General features: G+C 41.0%; 2 protein-coding genes across 8 annotated transcripts in view; both read right to left on the reverse strand.

The window, feature by feature from the left end:
* Positions 1–169: 169 nt before the first annotated feature.
* LOC123751537 (uncharacterized) lies at positions 170–12,772 on the reverse strand. Of its 2 annotated transcripts, none has more exons than XM_045733628.2 (3): positions 12,501–12,772; positions 5,047–5,458; positions 170–4,005 (listed from the first exon to the last, which is right to left on the reverse strand). In XM_045733628.2, exons 2-3 carry the CDS (start codon positions 5,419–5,421, stop codon positions 2,980–2,982), a joined length of 1,401 nt encoding a protein of 466 aa, XP_045589584.2. In that variant the 5' UTR covers positions 5,422–5,458; positions 12,501–12,772; the 3' UTR covers positions 170–2,979. The 2 variants fall into 2 exon arrangements, with proteins under 2 accessions (XP_045589584.2, XP_069189594.1); XM_069333493.1 differs by having other exon boundaries at positions 736–4,005; positions 5,047–5,475; positions 12,339–12,771.
* Positions 12,773–15,445: 2,673 nt separating this feature from the next.
* LOC123751535 (uncharacterized) overlaps positions 15,446–17,919 on the reverse strand; it is a 48,792-nt gene continuing 46,318 nt past the window's right edge. For all 6 annotated transcript variants that reach the window (XM_069333593.1, XM_069333742.1, XM_045733627.2 and 3 more), the window contains one exon: positions 15,446–17,914. In XM_069333593.1, the coding sequence (XP_069189694.1) occupies positions 16,682–17,914 (1,233 nt within the window). In that variant the 3' untranslated portion in view covers positions 15,446–16,681. The remainder of the gene's footprint in view (positions 17,915–17,919) is intronic.

A 17,919-nucleotide genomic window follows, 5' to 3' on the forward strand; every position in this document is an offset into this window, starting at 1 on the left:
AGTGATAATTATTATTATATAATTCATAATGTAAAAATGTAATGAGAAAATCACCGAAGCTAATCACACAAACTAAAAAAAACTACTAATATATTTCTTTATATTTTTTTTATCAAGTAATATTATTTTAATTTCTGTTGGTTGTTGCAGGTTAAGGTAAAGCAAGACATTCATTTTCTTTATTTATTTGTCAAAACAAACAAACGTTCTGAGAAAATACTTCATCATCAGCAAGAAATATAAATTTAAAATTCAAAGATTTGTAAAAATCAAGATAAATTGAAGGGTTAAAAACCTTAATCTTAAGATATATAGAAAGCAAAATAGCGAAAATGAGCTAACAACCTGTTAACAGAAAATGGAACTTGGGTGTAAACAAAAGCGTCGAGGACTGAACTCTTCAACTTGGGTGTCTCGTGGCAATGTGAGTTGGTTCCAAAGTGTTGAGGTCTGGTCTACCACAGCTGGAGGTTAGTGTAGTGACGCCGGTGTGGGTGAGAGAGCGACTCGTGGCTTGACAGTGACGCCGGTGTGGGTGAGAGAGCGACTCGAGGCTTGACAGTGACGCCGGTGTGGGTGAGAGAGCGACTCGAGGCTTGACAGTGACGCCGGTGTGGGTGAGAGAGCGACTCGAGGCTTGACAGTGACGTCGGTGTAGGTGAGAGAGCGACTCGAGGCTTGACAGTGACGCCGGTGTGGGTGAGAGAGCGACTCGAGGCTTGACAGTGACGCCGGTGTGGGTGAGAGAGCGACTCGAGGCTTGACAGTGACGCCGGTGTGGGTGAGAGAGCGACTCGTGGCTTGACAGTGACGCCGGTGTGGGTGAGAGAGCGACTCGTGGCTTGACAGTGACGCCGGTGTGGGTGAGAGAGCGACTCGTGGCTTGACAGTGACGCCGGTGTGGGTGAGAGAGCGACTCGTGGCTTGACAGTGACGCCGGTGTGGGTGAGAGAGCGACTCGAGGCTTGACAGTGACGCCGGTGTGGGTGAGAGAGCGACTCGTGGCTTGACAGTGACGCCGGTGTGGGTGAGAGAGCGACTCGAGGCTTCAAGGATCACGTATCGTGCAGGACGCAGCTTGGCTCGTGGGACAATTAAACATGTACGGTAAGAGATAAGTAACTGTATTCAAGGTATCGTGAGGTATTACCTACTTACCGAACATGTACGGTAAGAGGTGCTCATATGTTCACAGTAAAGGTGTTCAAGGCCTCGTTGGAACTGAAAGTTCATCTATAGATAACAACTGTCCCAAGCTTTACAATGTACTTTAAGAATATGATGAAGTATCCAAGTAAGGACCTTTCATATAATGAATATATTTTGGGACCATAGTAATGAGTGACAACTTAAGTAACTCTGCGAGCATACCTCTCTCTCTCTCTCTCTCTCTCTCTCTCTCTCTCTCTCTCTCTCTCTCTCTCTCTCTCTCTCTCTCTCTCTCTCTCTCTCTCTCTCTCTCTCTCTCTCTCTCACTGAATGAATAACGGACCAATAAACCAGACCATCCTTCCGTTTAGTTAGTACTTATAGTAACGATGAGGACCATAGTACATATGTGACGTAATGGCCAATTAGAAAGTAGAAATCGGTACTATTGAGTTTGAACAAACTGGAAAAGGTTCTGTATTTATGTTGCAAAGACAACTTAAACTAACCTAACATTTCTAGGCCTAATTCATGCTATCTGAGTAGATATATATACTATACATTATATAGTACATATATGTGCTATTCTAGGCCTAGGAGTATTCAAGTTTTTTTTTTTTTAGCTTTATTTTTCGGACTCTTTATAAAAAGAGAATAGTACAAAATTCTACTATGTAGTTGCCTTTTACGTCATATTTGTACTATGGTGCACTTTGTTACCAAAAAGTATTAACTAACCGAGAGGATGGGTTGAATAAACTAATAAAAACAAGATGTCGGATAAAACTAGAAAAAATCTGGTTTATCAGACAACAGCACAACTCCTCGCTAATTTTAGGAGAATTACCAGAGGCTTGGAGAACGCCAACTACGGAGATACATAATAAAAAAGGAGGAAGACAGGAAACGTTAGCAACGAAAGATCGTCATCAAATTTGCTAGAGAAATTAATCAGAAGAAGACTCGTGGAATATTTAGAAAAGGGTAGATCTACTCCATCTTTCTCGACTACCAGAAGGCGATTAACACAGTCCCGGCCAGAACACAGCTACTCAAAATCGAGGAACAAGTTGGAGAGTTTGAATTAGAATAATTAACTTCAGATGCTTGAGTGGAATTTAGACCAATAAATATGCATGTTCTTTCGGGGTAATGAACATCAGCCTTTTTAGGTTAAGGGGATTTCTAGGTTTGTAGTTCTTCTAAATCACTTAAAATGTGACGCTTGTCAAATTGTGAGGACAAGCGGGAGAGTTCTATCATGTACTGAAAGATATTTATAAATAAGTTGATGCAAGCCATAAAGCATATTTTATTGCGCACAAAGAAATATCAAAGCATTTTTGTTTTTACTTTAGATGACACACGAACTTTTCTGAGTTCGAAAGGTTTGATCCCAGAGCACGATCTACCAATTGCTTTATAACCACGTCCTTAATTACTGGTGAGTGTATAGCGGAGAACACTGAAGGAACAGTGCCAGGTGATGCCACCATGGTTGAGATTCGAACCCAGGTCATGTTAATTGCGAAGCGAGCGTGCGTACTGCGTTCCTGTTCTGCACTACGACACACGATGTTTTAACGAGTCTCCTAAGTAATCAGCGGTGACTGGAACTGGGGAGTAACCGAGCAATTGCCGTAGTTAGTGGTAGTTGACACGTAACGAGTGTGTTTGTAACGTGAGCATGTTCAGTCTTATAAACAACCAAACTAGTGATTTGTGTCCTTCGGCAACTGAGTAGTTAGTGTGTCTCGTTAAGTAAGAAAGTTGTTACTCGCTTCGACAGGAAACACCATTGTTTTCTTGTGTTGTTAATCTTGGCGTAGTTTACAGAGCGTTTATGATGTTGAACATCCAGCGCTCCACGATGGCTATCACTTGGGATAATTGGTCACGGGCCAGTTGTGTTCTTTCTTCCTCTCCTATTCCCAGTTCCGTCCTTATCTCAGCTATCCCACGCTGTATGCAACGTTCCATTACTCTCAGTATTTCACCTTTCCTCCTATTAACTTCCTCTGAACGTTGAGGCCTGATCCCAACTTCCCGTATTACCTGCAGGAGATCCTCCCGCAGTTCGTTGAGCTGAAATCTCCTTCGTCTGACGCGGACCTTGTTCAGTACTTTTGGCATCGTGTTCAGCATAATGAACAGAGCAGCATTTTGATATCTGTTTCCTCTAATTGTTTCCAGTCTCCTGTTTATGATGGCTGCTCTCTCTAAACTCCAGGGTGATGGACACCAGTGAGAACGCGCGGGTTTCTCTGGGTTCTTGTACTTGACACAGGCGCTGGTGGCGGCTGTGTTGCTGTTCTGGGGGTCGTGGGCGCACACTCCCTCGGCTAGAGAAGCTGACGTAGTCAGCCTCACTACGTCTTCTTTTGAAAATTTAATGAGGAACTCTAGAGTCTCATCCTCGGGTTGGTCGTTTGTTGCGGGATTGCGCCAATAGTTTATACCGTCGGCTTGGTACCAAGGGCCTCCTTCTGACCCCTGGTCGTAGGGGTGATAGCCTCTGATGATGTCTCCATCATCTGGACTAGCTATCAAGAGTCTGTTTAGAGACGCTGCCTCGTTCTCAACCGGATCTCTGCGGTAAATCTTGTATGTCTCATTACTCATAAATTCGTCAACAAAGGTATTGAAGTTGATGGTGTAGGTGAAATTGCCGTACCTGTCACTGGTTCGCGAGTCCGTCTCCGCCCGGAACAACAGCCCGTACCAACCCTTCCTCTGGCCACCACCATCAGGACACCTCGTGTAGGTCTCCGGCACCATTCTGTCACGCTTCACCTCCTTCAGGTAATAGCGACAGTGAACAGTTCTAACGATGTCGTGGAACTGCTTAGAGTTGTCCTGAAAGGGAGACGGGGGTGGGAAGATATTTATTATATTCCAAAGCCAAATTTTCCCTTCCACATGCCCCGATATTATTTACAGGTGTCCCTTAGAACTGATCCTGTTTCCTAACTGTTTGTGATAAACCAGTATCTCTTCTCATCTACCAATATTACATCTGTCAATGTCGAGTCGTATCTATCAGCATCGCGTCAGGTTTTATCTACCAGCGTCGCGTCTCGTCTACCAATGCCATGTTTTATCTACCGGCGTCATGATTTGTCTACCAGCAACGCGTCTTATCTTAAAGTAAAACATATTATCAATTAGCTCTTAGAGGAGTTTGTAAGGGGTAGACGATGTGCCCCGCAGACCTCCGTTCACTCACCCATGTCTGCTGTCCTAGCATCAGTCACCCCATGTCTGCTCTCCTAAGAACACTCACCCATGTCTGCTCGCCTAAGATCACTCACCCCATATGTCTGCTGTTCTAGCATCATTCACCCATGTCTGATTTCCTAACATCACTCGCCCATGTCTGCTCTCCCAGCATCCACAACCATACTGCTACTGAACATTTGGACAGAAACAACTATAGCAATAAGGACTCAATAAAAAAAAATTCCCTAAAAATAAAAGTATATATTTTTTTAAATTGAATGGAATGGACCCAAACCACGTGGTGAAACTAGATTTTGGAATTCGCCGTTTATGGAACAAGTAGAGGTTATTAAACTATTTATTTCTGAAGGCTACCGAGAATGTGTGTGTACATTTCTATCAATATTCGTCATTCACATTTTTGGAAATAAAAAAGACATATGAAAAAGGAGAGAGGGAGACAGGTGAACAAGGAGAGAGGGAGGGAGACAGATGAACAGCTTGAGAATGGTTCATACAACAGTAAAGGTCAGGCATAGAAACAATTAGAGGAGACAAATCAGAAGAGAAGAGGGAATTACTGAGACAATCAGAGAGAAGGAGGGAGAAGGGATTAACAGGGAGATTAACGGAGAACAATACAGATGTATATACAGTTATAAATAAATATTGATTTACATGTGTTTTGTAGTTGGGATTATCCGGCGAGGTGCTGAGTTTACCCGGCAAGGTGCTGAGTTTACTCGGTGAGGTGTCGAGTTTATCCGGCGAGGTGTCGAGTTTACCCGGCGAGATGCTGAGTTTATCCGGCGAGGTGTCGAGTTCATCCGGCGAGATGCTGACTTTACCTTGCGAGATGCTGAGTTCATCCGGCGAGATGCTGAGTTTATCCGGTGAGATGCTGACTTTACCCTGCGAGGTGATTGGTTTACCTCGTGAGGTGCTGCGTTGACCCTTCGGGGACTTAGAATGCCTCCTAGGCAACCTAGATTGCCGTCTTGGTGACCTAAGGTGACCCCGCGGGGTGCTGGCTTGCCCTCTCCCTCGGCCCATGTCTGACACTCTCGGGAGACTCTTAAAACCCGGAGCTCTGTGGAATAAAAATGACTAATATACTTTATATCCTGAATAATCGTGAATAAGACAATATCTTGGATATTAGATAACAAACTTTATGTTTGCGTTGTTGTATGTTTATATATCTTATTTCAAGTATCAACTTAAAGTCTTGTTAAGGGTCATCGTCCTCCTGGTCCCTTTCTTACTGGGGGAGAGGCAGGAGTCGAGAGAGGGGAGAAGGGGAGCCCAAGATGGGCAAATTAGGCAACCCGTTCTCGCAAATTTAATAAGTCAATATTGACTTATTAAATATGTGCATAGGTGACATACTTAACATAATAGATACCCTTAAAAAGATTCATAGAAAACACCGACCTTACCTAACCTTGTTAGTATCTTAAGATAAGCATCTTATTGCTTCGTAATTACAATTATTACCTAACCTATAATAGGTATAGGTTAAGTAATAATTGTAATTACGAAGCAATAAGATGCTTATCTTAAGATACTAACAAGGTTAGGTAAGGTCGGTGTTTTCTATGAATTTTTTTTAAGGGTATCTATTATGTTTAGTATATCACCTATGCACGTAGTTAATAAGTCAATATTGACTTTACGAATTTGCGAGAACGGGATGCATTAGGTCATAAGAGCACTCCATGACCCAGAGTCTTTCTATACTCGGAAGTCATAAAATACACACACACACACACACACACACACACACACACACACACACACACACACACACACACACACATACATGCGCATACTACCACTGTACGTATGTGTGTGTGTGTGTGTGTGTGTGTGTGTGTGTGTGTGTGTGTGTGTGTGTGTGTGTGTGTGTGTGCACTCACCTATTTGTGCCTGTCGGATCGAGCGTAAGGCTCTTGGCTCCCGCCTTTCTAGCCGCCGGTTGTTTAAAGCAATGACTCTTGTTCTATTTCCCTATCATATCTACTTTTAAAGCTACGAATAGTGTTTGCTTCCACAATGTGCTCCTTTAGTTCAATCCATTTCGCCACTACTCTCACATTAAAAGAAACTTTCCAACATCTCTGACTCATCTGCGTTTCTAGCTTCCACCCCATGTCCCTCTTGTTCTGTTAGTATTCCGAGTGAACATTTCGTCTATTTCAATTCTGTCAATCCCCTCTAAGTGTTTAATATACTGCTATCATGTCTTCCCGTTCTCTCTTTTTTCTAACGTCGTCAGGTTCAGTTCCTTCAGTCGCTCTTCATATCCCATTCCTCATAACTTCTGGGACTAGCCTCGACCCAAATTTCTGAGCCTTTTCCAGTTTCTTAATGCGTTTCTTAAGGGGGGGTTCCATGATGGGGCTGCATTCTCTAAGACTGGTCTCACGTAGGTAGTGTAAAGCATTTTAAATGTCTCCTTACTTTAGTTTCTGAATGACGTTCTAACTTTTGTCAGTGTAGTTACGCTGATGTAGTTATCCAATTTATATGTTCCTCAGGAGTTAAATTTTGTGTTACGTCCACTCCCAGGTCTCTTTCTCGAATCGTCACAGGAAGGTAGTTTCCCTTAATTGTGTACTAGCTCTTTGGTCTCCTGTCACCTAGTCTCATTTCCGTAACTTTACACTTGCTCGTGTTGAGCTCCAGTAGCCATTTATCTGACCATCTCTGCAGCTTGTTCAAGTCCTCCGTTACTCCACTCGTTACAGTTCGCCAGTCCGACCTCTCCCCCTGTACTGTTACTCTCTTGGCTCCTGTCTGTTAGGTAGTTCCTTACCAAAGCTAGGGATTTTCCGCTTACTCTCGCCTGCCTCTCAAGTTTGAATAGCAGTCTCCTGTGTGATACTATATCAAAGGCTTTTTGGCAGTCCAAAAATATGCCGTCTGCCCATCCTTCTCTGTCCTGCCTTATTTTTGTTACTTTATCATAGAATTCCAGATGGTTTGATAGGCATGATTTCCCGTCTCTGAACCCATGCTGATGTTTGTTTACAAACCTAGTGCTCTCTAGGTGTGCAGCAAGTCTTAACCTGATTATTCTTTCAAGTATTTTACAGGAGATGTAAAGTACTTGGACTTTCCCTGTCACCTTTCTTGAAAATTTGTACCACAATTGCCTTTTTCCAACAAATGGGCAACTCTCCCGTCATAAGTGACTCATTATAGATCGTTGCTAGAGGCACGCTGAGGGCCTGCGCTGCCTCTTTTAGTGTCTATGGTGATAAATTGCCTGGTCCAACTGCTTTAGTTTCATCCAGCGTTGTTAGCTGTTTCATTACCTCCTCTGCTGGCACTTCTATATCCGTTAGTCTCTCATTTTGGGTCATCTCTTCAAACATTGGGAGCTGCTCAGGCTCGGTTGTGAACACTCCATGGAAACTGGCATTCAGTACCTCGCAGATTCCCTTGTCGCTTTCTGTATATGCCCCCTCTGTTTTCCTTAGTCTTGTCACTTGGTCGTTCACCGACATATTCCTTCTTATGACTATGTAGTAATTTTGATTGCTTTTTTCGCTTTGATCGCAATATCATTCTCATAATTCCTTTCCGATACTCTCCTTATATTAATGTAATCGTTCCTAGCTCCGTTGTATCTAATCCTATTTGTCCTCTGTCCTTTGTCTTCTCTACTTTCTCCACTTCCTCCTGCTTCTCATTTTTGCTTCCTGGCACTGTCTATTAAGCCATAAGTTATTATATTCCATCCTACTTTTTTTTCATTTACTGTTGGTATAAAACTCTCGTCGGCCTCCTTGCATTTCTACTTGACTAAGGCCATCACATCTTGCACTATTTTTCGTCTTGGGTCTTCCCACTGCACTTCTCTTAGATATCATAGATATCCCCCTTATCCTCCTGTAATCCTCTTTCCTATAGTCTACTCTCCTTTTCCAAATCTCTTGCCCCCGTGGTCACAATTTAAAGCTCCATGGTGTAATCAAAGACTAGGACACAATAACACACACACAAACACAATCCGAGTGTGTGTAAAAACGCTAGTACTACCAACTATTATTATTACTACCACTACCACTTTTACTACTACTGATATTATTGCTACTTACTACTACAAAATCTACTCTAAGGATCCGCAGGATTCTAGGTCCTATTAGGAAAAAATACAATTATACTAATTATTAGCCGATTTCTCTACTTTGGTAAGAGTGAATTCGTTCTTAATTTACTAAAGACTAGGCATCTCGGACGTACGTGAAATTTGAACTCATTTAGTGAACTCTGAACTCATTTAGTGAAATCTGAATTCATTTGGTGAAATCTAAGCTCATTTAGTGAAATCTGGATTCATTTAGTAAACAATATACATTACTCATTACTTAAATGGAGAACTTTGCACGGCTCAATGCACCTAAAAAATTGTATCCTATAATTAGGCTAGAGCCTAGAGTGCATTTTAAGGAAACATAAATCTTAATTGGAACACTAGTCCATATCACTTTATTTTTTAGGAAAGCAATTTTTAATTATATACAAGAAGCTAGCTAGGGTAAGAATGAGGATTGTAATATTTTTTTATAAAAATTTATGAAAATAGTTGTTTACACAAATATATATATCTTAGTTTGACTAACTAGCTCTTTTCAATTGCTTGAATGGCTTCCAAACTAGAAAATATTGTTTAGTTCTCCATAATGCACATTACAGAAAATACAAGAGAAAATAAATCTATTTTGTTGATGTCATTTACAATGACAGAATTAATGGTTTTCCCTAAATAATGAAATACAGAAAAAAGGTTCTCTCCACTAAGAGAAAAAAAAAATTATAATATCACAAAATTAATACCCTGGCATAGTGCACCAACTCTTCGTTTTATCACTGACTTACAAAATGAAAATGAAAATACAATACACTTACAATTAAAAATACAAAATGGAGACAATAAAGAAACTAGTGTTCAATACCCCACACTCGGTGAAATAGAACATGTCCAGGTCTCCTTGTACCTGGCAGACATATTCAAGCTCAGCACCATGATTGATTGATGAAGGTTAAGCCACCCAAGAGGTGGCACGGGCATGAATAGCCCGTAAGTGGTAAATTTTGTTTAGTAAATGTATACTGTTGTGGGAACCGACCTGTGAGATTTATATTTATTTAATTTATATGAATTTATATAGAATTTATATATACGTTAATTTATATATTTCGATAGCAATTGGTATGATGTTAAGTGGACTGTATTTCTGCAATAATCTCACAAATCGATCCACTACATATTAGGGGGGTTTATATTGAATTTATATATATGCAGCCAATCAAACTACAGTATTAAACTACATATAATAGTATACATTGAGGAGGTTCCTTATCTTATTATACAGCAGGCTTAGTCCACCAGATATAACTAGGAAGTAGACACCAAATTTCCTCATGTGAGGCAGCTTCCATCACCCAGTAACTGATACACAAAATTTGCTTCCTCTTCTTGACCTGTCAAAAGGGCGCTAGCTAAAAGCCAGAATCCTAATATATGACAGCTATATCAGAGAAAACACTGTATCATAAAGACCAAGGCTTAATTACCTTTTTTAAGAGGCTGTTCGCATCCTAACCGTTTCGCCCTATGTACTGACATTAATGGCCAAAAATGATTAGATAAACGGGTTTCGGTAGAGCACTTTCCTTGTATTTGTTGACAGCGTGTTGATGATGGAAGACCTTTGGTTTCCATAACACTTCGTCCAAGAGAAATTAACAGGAGCCGAATTTGCTCCCTGCGCCTCAGGTCTAACAACAATGGCTGACCACTCCCTCACTACTGACGCTACTGGCCTACATTGTCCAGATATAAGTAACTGATAGAAGGGTCACATTTACTTTATTTTAATATTGATAATTAAGTTAATTTAAATGAGATGTTTTATGATGGTGAAGTCCAAAGACTAATGTATTTAAGAATAATTCCCAGCAGAATAGCTGGTGGATTTATAATAGTATGTGGCAATAATATCCCGTTTTCTATAGACGGAAAGTTCCACTACAAGTTACATTTTCTATGGGTTAACTTGTGTATATAATGCAGCAATATTATCTGCAATTGCATGGTATTATTAAATGGTGTCGGATTTTCCGACAACTGTGGTGCTGAGGTCGCATTTAATCGTGAGGCTGCTATCGCCGGGGGAGGATACTGCGTGACAGTATTTATGAACGTGTCCAGCTGCTGGACACCTTTTTTTGACCAGAAGAGTGGCAGTGTTGATGGCTTCAAGGTGGTTACTGCAAGATTCAGGGACTCTTAAAGCTCTTCTAAGAAAATTGCACCAGCACTTAAGTGTAATATATAGTGTTGGAACCCGCAAGACCTCACTACCATAACACGTGTATATGAGAGTATCCCCTCCCAGGTGCACCAGTTTCTCTCGTCTCCCTCTTTGTCTGCTCTGGTTCCATCACTCTTGTTTGTGTTTTTCACTGTTTACGTAAACATCCCCTATCATTTCTACACTGGCTGGCGCCAATTTCAAATATAGCAACTGACGCTGTATACATAAATGGCTGTATACATAAATGTATTGTATAGGGACATGAATGATTATCCACTTGTAGATATCCATTCTTTCCAATACTGCTACTGTAACTACTATCACGGCTCCTGCTTGTGGTACTACTCCTACTATTACTAAAACTACTACTAATACTACCATTGCTACTAATGTCTGCTGCTAAATCTACACTTATTTATTTATTTATTTATATACAAAAAGGTACGTTGGGTTTGTGAGAATACATAGCATAGTACAGTATTTACAATCTTGTAAAGCCACTAGTACGCGCAGCGTTTCGGGCAGTAGTAATAACTTTATAATAGGCAGTAGTTTGTAACTTCCACAAACAACTATCACAACTATTGCTTGTGACAATACTGCCGCCGCTGCAAATGCTGTTAACATAATTATTACAAATATAATAAAAAATGATAATTTAATCAAATAATTTATGTAAAACAATTCAGTTTGCATCATCCAAAAACACATAATCACCCACATTAACGAACAACTAAATATAATTATTAGTGTCATTAGTCGCGCTAATTAACCAAATATCCAAATCCTCTTTAATTACTTGATCATTTACCTGTGCATTAACCTATCTTAATGGCGGAGCCGCAGAAGGAAAAAGACTCGCTTGTCGCGATCTCTGACTAGGTCTCCTGGTTGATGGTCTGGTCAACCAGGCTGTTGGACGCCGCTGTTCGCAGTCTGTCGCATGAATATCAGCCATGTTCTCTTGAATAGTAATTCACATTATGACGTATAATTTCCCTAAGGACCAAAATTGATGTATTAAAAATGGCGGAGGCGCGCGAAATTAACGTGACGTCCCCGTTTTCTGTTCGTCGGTCCTCGGACAAGTTAGGTTCGGGTGAGTTAGTACAACAGTTTAGTGACGTTGGGGACACTTAGGATAATATACTGAGTGACAAGCCAATAGAGGCGTCATCTTGGTGACTCCTGGGTCCAGCCGGATATGCCGTGAGTATATCCGGCATATATATATATATAGTTGTGCTTGCGGGGGTTGAGCTCTGGCTCTTTGGTCAAGTGTGTGTGTGTGTGTGTGTGTGTGTGTGTGTGTGTGTGTGTGTGTGTGTGTGTGTGTGTGTGTGTGTGTGTGTGTGTGTGTGTGTGTGTGAGGGGAGGGGGGTGAGAAAGATAGATGCTAGGAGCGCGTTCCCGAGGGCAGGACAAAGTATTGTTATTTAGATAAAGATTCTTGTCCAGGTGCCGGACGATAGCTGTGAAGGTGGTGTTGGATATCTTGCGAGTCTACATATTTAACCGCGAGACACAGACGAAGGTCACCCATAAAGGATACATAACACAAACAGCTTGTGGCAGAGGCAAGGAAGATTTGAGGCAACTACAGCTGGCTCCTTGACCACTCACAGTACCAGCTTTCTGTACCCCCCCCCCCCTTCCTCACAGGACCAGATAGCTCCGCCCTCGCCTCCACAGTGCTGGTCCTCAAACCTGTCTCACAACTGATCTACACATCCGACCGTCATCGCTCTTCGCTACTTTTCTGCTGTTTTCCCAGGCGATGTAAACACCCATAAGTACACTTACGTTTTCCTGCGGCTGTTGTGATGAACAGACAGGGACGACCCCTCTCAGCCAGGGACGGTCCTCTCAGCCAGGGACGGTCCTCTCAGCCAGGGACGGTCCTCTCAGCCAGGGACGGCCCTCTCAGCCAGGGACGGTCCTCTCAGCCAAGGACGGCCCTCTCAGCCAGGGACGGTCCTCTCAGCCAGGGACGGCCCCCTCAGCCAGGGACAGCTACCAGAATGAGTACCGGTGTGGCCTGGCGGGTGATGGAGTCCGCAGCTGTGCTTGGTCTGGCGGTGGAGTCAAGCCGGTGCTCAAGGGTCGACTCTAATCTCTTCGCGCCGTAACGTTTTTCATCCGGTGCTGTTCATTAGGTTTACTCACCTGGCTGTCCTTGGGGGGGGGCTAAGTTTTAGCTCTTGAGCCCCGCCTATCAGTCGTCAGTTGATTGGTATGCATGTTCCCGTAACCTTAGAGCTGTCATGTCTTCGTTTGACGCTGTAAATGCCTCCATCACTTCGTGTTGTGGTTCCTTTTATCTAATTAATAAAATATTCGTAATATCCCTGATGTGATTTTACAAACTAATTAGTACGTGTAACATCCATGTCATATAATGCTTTGTTTACCTTGTCACTGCCTCACAGAGATAGTCGTGTGGTGGAGTCAGGACTTTGATAAAGTGTCCTGTAATCTGTTAGTGTCATAACGTTTTATATCCGGCTCTGGCCGATGAGTTTACTCACCTGGCGGTGCTGACGAGGGGCTGAGGTTTACCTCCCGAGTCCCGCCTCTCAGCCCTCACTCGATTGGTGTGGGAACCGACCTGTGAGATTTATATTTATTTATGTGAATTTATATTGAATTTATATTTACGTTAATTTATGTATTTCGATAGCAATTTATATGATGTTTAGTGGACTGTATTTCTGCAATATTCTTACAAATCGATCCTTACACATTAGGGGGGTTTATATTAAATTTATATATATGCAGCCAATTAAACTACAGTATTAAACTACATATATTAGTAAATAAATTTTGGTGGTGCCTTATCTTATTATATGGTAGGCCTAGTCCACCAGGTATAACTAGGATGTAGACACTATATAATCCTCTGGATGAGGCTTGCTTCCACCATCCAAGTAACTGATGTACCAAGATTAATTCTTGCTTCCTCTTCTTGTTCCTGTCAAAGGGCACTAGCTGTTAGCCGGAATTCTAATATATGACAGCTATATCAGATGAAACATTTATATATTATTAGATAAGGACTAGGGCTTAATTACCTGGGTTGAGTCGTTCGTTCGTGATCTAACCGGAAATAATCCTATCTACCTTTTATATTACTGGTCAGAAATTGATTAGATAAGATTTCGGAAAGACACTTCCCTTGTTAGATGTTGACAGCGTGTTGATGATGGTAGAAGCACTAATTTGATCTCCATAACACTTCGTCCAAGAGAAATTATAGGAGCAGAATTTGCTCCAACGACTCTGGTCTTAACAATGGCTGACTTTCCACCACTCACGCTCCTGGCTCTCTTTGTCCAGATGTCAGTAAGTGATAGAAGGGTCACATTTACTCTATTTTGGTACTGATAATTAAGTTAATTCAAATGAAATGTTTTTATGATGTAATAAGTCCAAAGACATTAACAATATTTATTATCCAAATAAAGATGCATCTTTATCCAAAGATGTATTAACAATAATTCCCAACAGAATAGCTGGTGAATTTATAGCACTATGTGGCAATGATATCCCGTTTTCTATTGATGGAAAACTCCACTACAAGCTTCATTTTCTATGGGTTAACTTGTGTATGCAACAGCAGTAATATTATATGCCCATTATATTTAATATTAGTAAATGGCGTCGGGTTTTCCGACAATTGGTTTACATGTACCCGAAAGCTTAGAGCTCTGTCATGTCTACATCTGACTCTGTACTTGGGTCTCTACCTCTTCACTTTGTAGTTCCTTGTATCGAGTTACTACTCTGAGACGTCGAGAAATTGTTCATTATGTCCTTGAGTTGGTTTAAGTCCACTAATGGAATAGGGTAAGAGCAGAAGTCGACGAGGCAAAGTGGATTCAAAATTTAAAATTAAGATTTGATAAAAACATGAGAAATTCATCATTAATCGAAGAACTTGGGCTGGAAGGTGTAGGAGCCTAACTCGATCATGTAAATACATGTAGGTAAGTACATCTAGATGGATGTTCTTGTTATATGGGCTCTGTTGAGAGTGTGGACCCTGTTATATGGACTGTGTTGAGAGTGTGGACCCTGTTATATGGACTGTGTTGAGAGTGTAGACCCTGTTATATGGACTGTGTTGAGAGTGTGGACCCTGTTATATGGACTGTGTTGAGAGTGTAGACCCTGTTATATGGACTGTGTTGAGAGTGTGGACCCTGTTATATGGACTGTGTTGAGAGTGTGGACCCTGTTATATGGACTGTGTTGAGAGTGTGGACCCTGTTATATGGACTGTGTTGAGAGTGTGGACCCTGTTATATGGACTGTGTTGAGAGTGTGGACCCCGTTATATGGACTGTGTTCATAGTGTGGACCCTGTTATATGGACTGTGTTCATAGTGTGGACCCCGTTATATGGACTGTGTTTTTAGCGTTATATGGACTGTGTTTTTAGTGTGAGTGTGATTGAAGCTGCCCCCCCCCCCACCCCTCAATTGTGACTGTCAGTAGACAACTTTCTGTTTCTTGTCTCTCAAAGTTTTTTTGTGTAGTTCTCTTTCTTTAATAACTGTTAATCTGACGTCTACATAAGATCTCTGTAAGTCTAATCATTCCTGTTTTAGTCTATATCTTGTTATCAATATATGCCTTGGCCCCTCAAATAATATGTTTAATGTTATTACCTAGGAGTTCCAATCATTCTTTATTATTTCTGCTCCCCTGATTAATTTTTCTGACTATGGGTCGTGATTTTAAACTAGTTTTTAATGTATAATTTTTTATTTTAAAATATATATAATGAACATAAACCCAAAAGAACTTATACAAGGAATATAGATTATATAGTTTATAATTTTATAGATTATATATAGATGCTTTGATACATATAATTTGCCAGAATATTTAAGCACTTAGTACACTTGAAGAAAAATAATCTCACAGAGAGATTGGCACAATCTCAGAGGAATATAGTCATACAGAGACTTCAGATAGCAATAGGATGACCTTGAATTAAAGAAAATAATGCTTCTATCAAGTGGAATTGACAAGGCAGACATGGATAGATAATTGTCTATGGATAGTACAAGAACATAAAGACTCTGATAGAAACTAAGCACCCAAATGAGGCACATAGTCATTAGACATCAAAATTTCGTGTAGGAGCATTTAACACCTGGAGTGCACTAAGAAGGGCCGTGGTGGTGGAGACAGATTCCATACACAGCTTCATGTGTAGAGCTAATAGAGCCCATTATGTTCGGAAACCTGTACACCAGTTAATGAAAAGTTGAGAGATGGGACCAAAGAGCTGAAGCTCATCACCCCACAAGTTCAATTTCGTAAAAACAACTAGATAAGACAGTCACATAGAGACTGACACAGAAACAAAGATTATTAGGCAAGCATTGTCTCTCTGAATAACTTTTGCAATACACAATTCTGGCACATGTAAGCATGACATTATAAAACAATGATAAAGCGAGAACACTGGAAATTCCTCATGATGAGAGTATGGTCGTCAGCATCATGTTACAGATATGCAGTAAAAATCTTAGAGCTTTATATATATAAGCTCCCAATAACATTTTTCAAGAACGCACAACAGCGCGGACATAACCCCGTTCCTCCGTCACCTTGTGGTAAATGAAAGAGTTCATTAATATCTAAACACATGAAGGAGACACACGAGTGTCTTCATGTCTCTCCGATGTGTGTGTGGTTTTGATTCCAGATTCGGGAGGATTTTGACATGAAATCATTGCCTGTGTCTGGGTTGAGAGTTGATCTATCTTTCCTTTGGGCTCAGTCTGTTATTGAACATCAGTGTGGTTCGTACCATAGGTGAACTGGCTGTTGGTGGGAAGTTTCCACCGAGATTATTTGTAAAGCAGGAACTGAGAATAATGAATAAAAGTAATAAAGGATAATGGAGAAATCTTATTTACCCATCTTAGGAAGATATATACCGATAATTGGCCCATAGCAAGTATCGCCAGTTACTGTTGACAGAGATGTTCTTTTATTTCTTTTATCATCCTTTGCATCCAAGTTTGTACTCTGTCTGTCACTATATTTTTTTGTTCCATAGTCCGATCCCTATTCTCATCTAAGCTCATTCTCAAACTCTTTCGTATTTGATCGAGTTCGTTACTTACAAACTTTTCCAATATCTTCAATATTTCTTCCACCTTGTGTGCCACTTGTTGTCTCCTACAACCATCCTCATAAGACAAGCCCTCAATAATTTTTTGACTTTGTTTTGTTAGTGTTACTATCACCTCAAAATCTACATTTTCAATTTTAAATCCTCTACATCTTTCGTTGATCTTGTCCAGTATATCTGGCACAATCTGTAACATATGGCATGCAGCAACCTTGTTCTCCTCTTTTTCTGTAATGGCCTCTATGTCAGCCCGTACAGCGTCAGTTTGCTCAATACTGCAATGCGATGGGCACCACTTATGTAATATGCCACTCCTGTATTTGTGACAGCTGCGTTGACCCTCTTTCTTTTTGTGATCTGGATAGTGTGGAACACTTCTTACATCCGACAATGTGTACAGTTGTTGTATATCTGCTTCGTCCAACACGAGAAAGAACTCGAGTGTACTGTTGCATTGTTTCTCTATTGTGCCTTCGAAATACTTCCTGTGATTGCTTAGATACCTATTTTGGTTATCCAATTGGTGCCAGGGTCCTCCGGGTTTTAAATGGTCGTATTCCGGAAAGAGAGTAAATTCATCACCAGATTCCTTGAATCCCCATCCAGATTTCATACCAAATTTTGAGGAATCTGGTGAAGCAATCAAAATTCTCGTAGAAGCGGAGAAATTGTATTGAATCACCTCCATGAAGTAAGCCTTATACTTCTTCGTAAACAAAAATTTGTCACAAAATTCATTAAAATCTACTTTGTACATGACATTTCCGAACCAGTCTCCGTCTTTCATTATGTCTTTCTCTGTTTCAGAGTCCAGAACACGAAACCATAACCCTTTTATACCATCTGGGAGTAGGGTGCGGTGCCTGACTTCCGTCTCATAGGGTATTAGAGTATCACGCAATTTTCCCTGCAGATAGTCTTCAAAATGCACAGTTCTTACAATATGAGTAAAGTCTTCGTAGTCAGACTCACACACGGCGAGAGTTTTGTAATCACCTGGAATCCATGTTTTAAACTCAGGATAGTGGCCCGTAGTCCCTGACCTCAGAACACGGTCCTGCATGATCTGGA

Source organism: Procambarus clarkii, chromosome 1, assembly GCF_040958095.1.
Source record: "Procambarus clarkii isolate CNS0578487 chromosome 1, FALCON_Pclarkii_2.0, whole genome shotgun sequence".
NCBI classification, from domain to species: domain Eukaryota; kingdom Metazoa; phylum Arthropoda; class Malacostraca; order Decapoda; family Cambaridae; genus Procambarus; species Procambarus clarkii.

Bases quoted from the DNA above. Each gene is read 5' to 3' on its own strand.
- LOC123751537 (XM_045733628.2), bottom strand. From the start codon at position 5,421: ATGGGCCGAGGGAGAGGGCAAGCCAGCACCCCGCGGGGTCACCTTAGG. The intron at 4,006-5,046 runs GTAAATCAATAT...TCTCCCTTTCAG, and splicing joins ATCCCAACTACAAAACACAT to GACAACTCTAAGCAGTTCCA.